Source organism: Macadamia integrifolia, chromosome 5 (genome assembly GCF_013358625.1).
Source record: "Macadamia integrifolia cultivar HAES 741 chromosome 5, SCU_Mint_v3, whole genome shotgun sequence".
NCBI classification, from domain to species: Eukaryota; Viridiplantae; Streptophyta; class Magnoliopsida; order Proteales; family Proteaceae; genus Macadamia; species Macadamia integrifolia.
In genome coordinates this window covers 28,980,411-28,989,863 of record NC_056561.1, presented here as the reverse complement: position 1 = coordinate 28,989,863, position 9,453 = coordinate 28,980,411, and the positions used below count along the sequence as shown (strand labels likewise).

The window sequence follows — 9,453 nt, the reverse complement described above, 5'->3', positions numbered from 1 at the left end:
TGTGGCATAAGTTTCAGTCAAAAAGGGTATTTTATAGACAACCAATTTTGTCACCCGCCCCCGGCAATGATGATTTACAAGATATAGATGAAATCTACATTTTGACCGAAGGAGAGTTCAGACTTTCAAACTGACTTGGACTCAGCTTAAAAGTCCAAAACCGAAACCCTAATCCATACCTAAAACCCCAATTCAGCCTAAAGCCCTAATCGGAACCGAAACCAAAACCCTAATCTAGTCTAGGATCTATACACAGTTAGATCATGCTCGACCTTGTGGCACTTGATATTAACAATTGATACAGTGATGAATCAAATCTAAGTACTCTCCAACAGCGTAGGAACGACATGAAAAAAGATTATAGGAAACCACTAAGGTGTAATAGGGTAAGAGCCCTTCCATGCAAATCCCAAATGATTCCAAGCCAAAAAGAGGCTCAAAACCTATATTGATGGATAGTGCTCGGAAAGAAAATTCCGACAACATATGGCGCGCAAAATTGGATAAAAAAGTCTCTTGGAATCACACCCAAGAGTTAGATGTTCTAAGAAGGGTAGGATCAACATCTTTTTAGCCTAGGAATCTACGAAGTGAATATTTCCTTCCCGTGGACCTACGAAAATCCCGTGAGTAAGTAAAATGACCTTTTTGTCACTCCTTTTTTACAAGAACGCCAATTGTGTATGAACCACACCCATGGGCCCGTAAAAAAGTATGACATTTTTACAGACCCATGGGATTTCACTTTTTGGGGATGAATCCTATAAAAGGCATTATTTCATTCTTCTCATTGAGCCAATTGACCTACCTACCTACCCTTCCCCTTTGGCAACCACCAAGGAGTGTCCAAGTGCTGAAAAAGTGTTCTTAGATTCCCCTTTGATCCTTCTCCAGCCTAATCCCTCTCGAGCCGAAATTCTACCGAAATAGCTATCAGTTTGGCCACCACAATTTTCGTGCAAAAACAAAAAAAAAAAAAATCTAAAAATGCACAAAGAAATTCCTCAACCCTTAAGAAGCCTTGGAACATTATAAATGGTCCCATATCCTCCAGATTTTTTGTGATTCCTTTAAAAAACCTTTAGGATCTCAAAACTCTATCGAAATTCCAAAACTACTCAGAGATTTCCAAAAATTCTCCAAAGCCACAAAAAATCATGAGAAGGCCAGATTCTATGAAGAAGGAAAGTAGACTACCTTTGCCTGAGCTGAGGTTTGTGGCCGTAACAATAGAGGCCCATGCCTCTCGACCAGAAACAAAGGTTGAACGCAAGTATGTTCTCTTAACACAATAGGAAAAATGTAGCCTTTTGATTCATATGGGGTAGTGTACATAGCAGTGTAGCAACAACTTAGCCATGCATGCAGTATAGGATTAATTATGGGAAGATGTTTGTTCTTAAGCATCTAGTAAGAAGACTGGTTCAACCGGGTAGAGTAATACCTTAACACCTTCCCAACTCCACAACCTGACACTTTCCCTTATCTTTGGACAAGACCAATTTTCATGACCTTTCCTTATGGTCCGGTCCCACCGATCGGGTCCTAGGCCCTAACCCTAGGTGGCGATCCCAAATCTTATGTTTCCCAACCTCCAATATTTGCCATCACTTTCTCCTTGAACATTCTTTTTAGAAAACCCCATAAGGGAAAGAGGGCATCGGTAATATAGGCCCCCCATGTTTCTCCAAAAGGGGATGTGGCGACGCAAGGCCTCGGATGTGCCGGTGGACAGAGACCTTCAACCACCACCCTTACAATAGGGAAATGTAGTGTACACAATCCTGGCCATCTAAGGTCACCGAGATCGAGGAGCAACCCTCTAAGGCTGGCAAAATTTTGATTCTCAACCTACTGAAAACCCAAAACGAAAGATAAAAGGGTTTGGGGAAGGTATTCCCTTACCTTTTGAAGCAACCGACAAAATCGAGTGGTAGCCGGAGGTCCCTGTCTTCTTCCTTCTACTCTTCCTTCTTTCTCTCCCTCCCATGTTTTCTCAAGTGAAAGAATGAGCCATGTGGCTCACTTTCCCTATTTATGGGTAAGACCCATTGGGGTTTGTTTTCCTGCTCAGTGGGACTTGACCACACTAGCTTAACTCAAGGGTCGGGCCATGGGGACCCACCACCTTGAGCTCAAGGTGTGTAAGTGGGGTGAGTGGGTCTCATGTAGTGTGGGGGGACAAGAATGGAATATGCCACTACATGTGTGGCAGGTCCCATGGGAAAATAATGGATTTCAGCATAACAGGACCCACCAATTGAGACAATTTAAGATCTAATCTCAGGAAAACCAATTTCCAAAATCAATTCATACAAATTATTATTTAGTTAAACTATTTAAATCGGGGTGATAAACACATAATATAACATTGCCAAGTGGAGACTCTCTCCTTGTGATCACTCTTTTTTCTTGGTTGAACTTCGAGTATCACTCTTGCATTAATATCCTTGCGTATAAGAATAGAACATGTATATGCAAATTTTCAGTTAAGCATTAAATTCATGTTTAGTTGCTGTCTTGGAAAACTTCACTAATGAAAACAAATGCCATTTTCGGATACTAGCTATCCAGCACCTCGTACATGGGATATCTAAGAAATGTTTGAAAGCCTTCAAAATTATTCAATTTTTTGTAATCAAGATTCAAGAGTCAAATGTATCTTCATCTTGACTATTGATGAACCCAACGACAAACATCTTGGATCCATATTGAATATTTTCAGTTGTTTCTAACTTTGTCAAGGAAATGTAATTTCTAACTGGACCGAGTATTACTTCACACACGGTGAAGGGGCAATCTCGTCATCACAGAATAAGAGTGGGAGATTATGATGATATAGGAGTCAAATCACTAGTGGTGAGAGGATTCTTCCTTCTCTACGGATGAAGGAAAATTTTTGCCTTCCTAATTAGTTTATCACATGGTGGTATAAGTATGTTGACTTGCACTGGGGTGTGTAAATGAAAGATGGTATCCGCAGAAGCAATTCGGATCGTCCTTCCTGTAGGGATCAGTCATTCAATAAATAATCAATACGAGGGTTTCGATCGTTACCTGAAACTCCACAAGTGCAGAGTCTCCACGCGATCTTAACTCTTTCACATTGAGTCCTTCCCCACATGTACAACTTTGCGTTCTCTTGGATCCAATCTCCTCCACAATAGTTAGGGTTTTCATAAAAACCCTGATTATCATACTCAATCACCCAAAGATTATGAGAGAGAGAGGGAGATGGGAGAGGCGTTTTGTAGAAGAGGGTGAGAACTGTTCTCTCGTATATTCCACGTTGTTTTGGTTAGCCAATCTTATATCTTTTTGGCTAATAAGAATTCCCTATTAGTTAGTGTTTTAGTAATATCCAACTAAGTAATGGGTCTCCTATTGGGAATCAACAACTAAACCAAAACCAATTTTATCATAAAAAATAAGATCAAATTTATTAAAAAAATAAATAATATAAAATTCTTTTCGTCCTGAAAATAAATAATATAAAATTTTTTTTCCTAACAATATGGTGGTGTGAATGATCTGGAATTATATGACAGTATACTAGTATTGACCTCTGAATGATGAAGAACTAAATTTTGTTCATAAAAGGAAGCAACAATTGAACATTCATAAATGAGGAAAGAAAAAGTAAAATGTTCTGTTTGGCTTTCCACGATCATCATTTACAGTATTAAAAGTTACTACATTAAATCACCATATGATATTTGATTTGATTTTATTTTATTTTTTGAAAGGATTACAATATTTTATTTAATTACCATATGAGTGAATGATGGCGCACAAGTATTGCTTTTCCTATCTCTTATTTTATGTTTTCTAGGATCCTGCAAATCCTCCTCTGCAGACATAGGTTCTGTCTAAAAATAAGACTTCTTCCAGGCCTTGGTTCCTCTGATTACGATGAAGTACTGGCACTGGTGTTCTTTGTCATGGGAAACTTTCCATTATAAGGGCATTTCATAACATCTGGTTTCCTCATCACCCTGGGTCCCACTCCAGCTTTCGGGCGTATATCCTGCACACCACCAAGTAATCAATTAAAAACGATGCATGCGTTCTCTGTCTGGGAGAGTGACTCCTATAGCTGCATGAGAATTAATCAGAACCTCTTTTTGGTTCAATTTATGAAAACAAGGGGGTCATTTTATATGGAGAAGGAGAGGGACAAACACAAAAGTGCAGGCACAAGAGCCACACTCCCTGACAAGAAACTTTCTTCGAAAAAAAAATAAAAACATGGCTCAATTATTGAGACACTGACAAGAAACCTAAAGTGTGAAGGTTCCAGCATGGATTATGTTACATGCTTAACAATATGAAACATTCAAATGTCAAGCATTCCTATGGATGGGCAAGTGCACTAAATTTCAGCCAAAAAAAAACACTAAAACTGCATTAAATTACACCAATTGGACAACCTAAATCATCCAATTTACAAACTTATTTTATGTGGGTTTTGGGGGTTTTTTTTTTTTTTGGGGGGTGGGGGGGTGGTGTGGGGGGTTGGGGTGGCCTCAACGGCCCTGTTTCTTGTTTCACCACACATTGAAGCTCTGGATTTGAGGAAACCATGGGTTCCTTTTTGAGGAAACTATGGTTTCCTATATTTCGAATACAAAAAGAGAGACTTGCACCACATTGCAACAATGCCAAGCTATGTTTTTGAAAATTGAATAAGGCTGTAGAAGATTGACCTAGGGGTGTCAATATCAAAACTTAACCAGGAAAACTGCCCTAAATCGAGTCGATTGAACTTGGATCAAATCGAACTGAATACTTATTGGACCGGTTTCAGTTTGACATATTGTAACCCCTTATCAATTCAAATTGCATCGGAAATTGATTGGACTCGAAACCAAACCAAAATCGATTCAAAAACCAACAAGTAACCGAAAAAAATAGCCAAAAAAAAAAATCAAAATTTGCACAGTTTTGTATGAAAAATCAAACCCAAATCGATCAAAAAACCTATACCAACTCGATTACAAACCGACACAAGAAACCGAATTAAACTGAAACCAAATCGCCTAAAAATCAAAATCAAACCAAGATCGAAATTTTCTTATTGGTTCAATTTCGATTTCACCATTCCCACACCGAGAACTGAATACGCATTATCCTTGTTTAACATAGCAAGAAATTTTACCAAGTGGAAAAACTTAGCTACCTGGTCAAATATAGCTGTTGGAACTGCAAGAGTTACACATGCATTGGGAGCATCAACTATTCCTGAAATTCTTGCTTCGCAAGGGCAAGCTGATAGCAAAAGATAGACCTGTTCTTTAGAGTATCCGAATTTAGATATATAGTCAATGGCATTGAGTACTGCACGCTTGAATGCAATACTTGCATCAAGATAATGTTGCCTTCCACTCTCATCTACACTGATACCTTCAAATACCAACCATTCTGAGAATCTTGGTTCAATCGGGCCAATCTCAAAGATTGGGCTTACGTGTAGAGGAGTTGGACCCATCGGTGTGAGGTACTCTCCCATTCCATTCCTTATGATTTCACATCTGTTACCAAAAACAATTTTATCATTGATCGGCCCTGAAAATAGAAAGGGAAGTAGATGCACAGTTTTTATATACAGCATCCAATAACTACATTGAGCAAAAATAGAGAGCGGATCAAGTCTTTGTTCGAGATCCATTCTCGTATGGAACTGATCAGCATAAATGGAATCTACCCAACAATCAACTGTGGTGAATTCCATCTATATGAATCAACCCGTACGAGAATAGTTCTTCTCCGAGAACCTGATCCGCACTCACAAAACAAGTCATGAAGATTAATGCATGGGAAAAGCTTCTGGTGGTATTTGGATAACCCAACCGGCTGGATGCCAGGCCAAAGGCAGGGGTGGGGAGGAGGGGGATATATATAAATACAGGTGGGACGGAACAGAGAGTCGACCACGAGACCTTCTTGGTCTTGCGCCAAAAGGCTGGCACCACTGAGCTACATACTCATTTCCATTAAATAAATGGTTCACCATATAAATACAGAATTTGAGTGATCAGGCAAGTACTTGAGCTCTAGAAATCCATTAATCTCTATTGCTCCACAGAATGAAACTTCACCATCACCCTGAGAGAAATGCATGTCACCCGTGCTAAGATTTGCTCCATCAACAAATACTGGAAGGTATATTTTTGAACCTGTGCTGAGATTCTTGATATCACAATTTCCTCCATTTTCTCTTCCAGGAACTGTCCTTGCACCCTCCCTTGCAATTCTTTCCCATTCAGGTGTTCCCTCTTCAATCTGCATATGGCTTCTAACAGTTAGAAATGTTTCTTATTTCCCCATATGATATTAATGAATCCATCAGAAACCAGACATGTCTAACTAGATGTGTTGAGGGCCCAACTCAAAACCCGAAGGCAATAGGTGGAGGATAACAGAGGGACCTCAGACTGACATCGACAACATCCTAACAGTCCCTGTCACATATAGCTTCAGCATACCTGGCTTTACACATGGATAGACAACTTAGGGAGAATAATAATGGGACCTCAGCTCTAACGAATTGATGAATATTTTTGTCAGATTAAACAGCTTGAAGTATAAGCATTTGCCTTTATACCCAGTAAATCATACCTTTCCAAGAAAACAGCTTTCTGGTGTTGGCAACAATGCAAATGGTCGTTGGTGCAAGGCCTCAGTCAATGTCATAGACTTATGACCATTTTCTACAAGTTCTCTTTCCCTGTCATTCCATATGTTTAGGAGTTCCATTGATGGTGCAGTGCCAATAACTCCAGGATGAAGTAAACCAGGAAATCGCACACCTGCCAAGAGGAGATAAAACTTGGGATTTTATTTAAGCCAACTACATATGTTTAAGGGAAATAGAAAATAGTAGGGGGGAAAGTTTGTCCCTGACAATCCGAACCCACTCAAACCCACCTTGATTTGCCTGAGCTCGAACAAGGCTTGAGCCAATTTCTTTTTACGAAAACCCCAATCCTAGGTCAGGGTCGGGTTGGGCTTGGGTTAGGCCTCAGTCCGGTCCGAAATTTAACCATGAATTTTTATATTAAAATTTAGGGCTCATATTGATATTTTATTTTCTATTATTTTTTTTTCTATTTACAAGATACGAATGGCATGAACATGTGAATCAAGGTAAATCCAACCATTTCAGAAGTCAGGATCAACCCAACCCAAGCCAGCCCTGACAGGGTTAATTAGGGCTGGCTTAGGTTGATTCGAATCCGGCAGGATTGGGCCTGAATATGAACCCAATAGGATTGGATTGGACCTAAATTGAATTTTGATGACCTAGGGTTGGGTTAGGATTTTATGAAACCCAGCCCAACTCGGCCTTATTTCACCCCTAGAAAATAGGATAGAGAAATTACCTGGTATTTGAGGTGAGTAGGCATATATCCCTTCAAAATACCAAATAGCTTTAGTTGCATCAGGGAAATGATCAGTCAGAAAACTACCCCCATGTTCTCTATCATGCGATGCTGTATAACCCCATTCAGATCCAGGGAGAGGACCCAAGTTGCAGATTTCAACTGCAAGAAGATCACCTGGCTTAGCCGGCATGCCCTCTTTGTCCAATACTCGAATGGGTCCGCTAAGATAGTGCACCTATACCAGTTTCGAAATGGGCCATCATTACTAGGATACTCGTTCTGTAAACAGGGGAAAAAAATCTAATATTTGCCGTATCGTTTTTATGATATATATGTATTGTTTTTGGTGTCAATTGAAGTTAATGTCTTAGGAACATGAAGGATTGGTCTATGAACTTTAAATTATGCTGATCTTGGATGGGAATGTTCCTTAGCCAAAAAATAAAAAGTGGGGATGTCTGAATGTAACTAGTAATTTACTTTTTCCCAAAGGGTAAAAAAAAATAATAGGTTACTAATTTACAATTACATAAATGTCTTTTCTATAATTTTTACCAAAATTAAAAAAAAAAAAAACAAAAAACAAAAAAACAAAAAAAAACAAAAAAAACAAAAAAAACAAAAAAAAAAAGTTTCTTCTATAATAAACTTCTAACTAACCCATCTTGGATTTGGATATGCAAGTTGCATAACTATGCTGATGGCTATGTCCAATTCTTTTTTTATGGTTAGGAAAGACAAGGCAACTTCTTAGCCATTTATAAGTCCTCCAAAGCAGAAGCTTTCACAAGCTACTGAATAGCCCTCACAGATACATATGCCTGCAGAGTTAAAATTAGGAGAACTACGAGGTCACGGAGAAAGTTCTAGTTTAGTTTGAATTTGGGTGTCATGTAACTTTGGAATTTGAAGAGTCTTGGATCTCCTCAACCAGTCTTTCCCAAAACCTTTCCTAACTAAAGCAAGCTCCAAGTTGGACGAAATTTAGTTGCAGCCCAAGTTGCAGCCACTGTGACAGTCAAAGAAATAGAATCTATAAGGGTATTTTAGAAAATACTATGACCTAGGAGGGTATTTGTGAACCCTAAGGGAAAGTGAATTATTCCATTTATAAATTTTTTTCCCAAGGCTATGCCTACTTCATCAGTGTGTAGCTTTGACAACAACTGTAAAATCTTCATATGAAAAAATAAATAAATCTCATACTTACAGCAAAGAGATCTGTGGCATTTAAATCAAGGGCAGTGTCATTGTCTCCAACGGCTCCTCCTCTACAGTCTACCACCTCAACTCTGAACACCTCACCTTCTGTAACATCTGCAACAGGGGGGATATCTGGGTGATAACGGTTGTGAAGAGGTACCTTCTGCTCCCATGGCTTCTTTGTCAGGTCAATGGGAACTACTAGTTTTGGAGTTGTAGGAGCCATAACTGAACCAGTAGATGATAGAATGACTAGTATGCATAGATAGTAGATGATAAAGTGGGAGTAGCTTATTTGTTTCTTCTATTTGTCCCCTCCAACTTTCCATAAAGGACAATATTACTTGACAATTTTCATGGTTCCTATTAAACTACTCATTAATCCCTCAAAACTCTATTTCATAATAATTTCCAACATTGCATGTTGCATGCATGCTATCCTGCAAAATCAGTATCCAACAGTTGTTATAATAGATGTCATGCATAAATGAAAATAAACAATCTTATTAATAAACTGGGTTTGATGGACATACATATTCAACAAGAGTGATATTGTCGATCTAATCATCAATCCATTCAGAACCATGCAGCTTCATTATGAAGGTTTGTGCCTTTCTAATATTCCAAGCTAATAATGGAGCTTAGTGATGTAATTTTGGATCATTAGCTTAGTTTATTAATAAATTTCGCTACTGACAAGTTACATCGAAGTATATATTAACAATTTTTTTCTTGGTGTAAATGAAACAAAATAGATTAGTCTATTAGAAACAACTGTAAATTGTTTTCTATTATCATAGACAACTTACTATCTCTAGCTTGACAAACAGCATAACTACCGATTTCATATATTGTTCCTTACATA

At 38.5% G+C, this 9,453-nt stretch overlaps 1 protein-coding gene across 2 annotated transcripts; it reads right to left on the bottom strand.

Moving 5' to 3' along the window:
- Positions 1–3,895: 3,895 nt before the first annotated feature.
- Positions 3,896–8,820, bottom strand: LOC122078245 (formamidase-like). Of its 2 annotated transcripts, none has more exons than XM_042644148.1 (6): positions 8,596–8,820; positions 7,383–7,620; positions 6,619–6,809; positions 6,047–6,282; positions 5,180–5,531; positions 3,896–4,027 (listed from the first exon to the last, which is right to left on the bottom strand). In XM_042644148.1, exons 1-6 carry the CDS (start codon positions 8,812–8,814, stop codon positions 3,908–3,910), a joined length of 1,356 nt encoding a protein of 451 aa, XP_042500082.1. In that variant the 5' UTR covers positions 8,815–8,820; the 3' UTR covers positions 3,896–3,907. The 2 variants fall into 2 exon arrangements, with proteins under 2 accessions (XP_042500082.1, XP_042500081.1); XM_042644147.1 differs by having other exon boundaries at positions 6,679–6,809; positions 8,596–8,814.
- Positions 8,821–9,453: the final 633 nt, after the last annotated feature.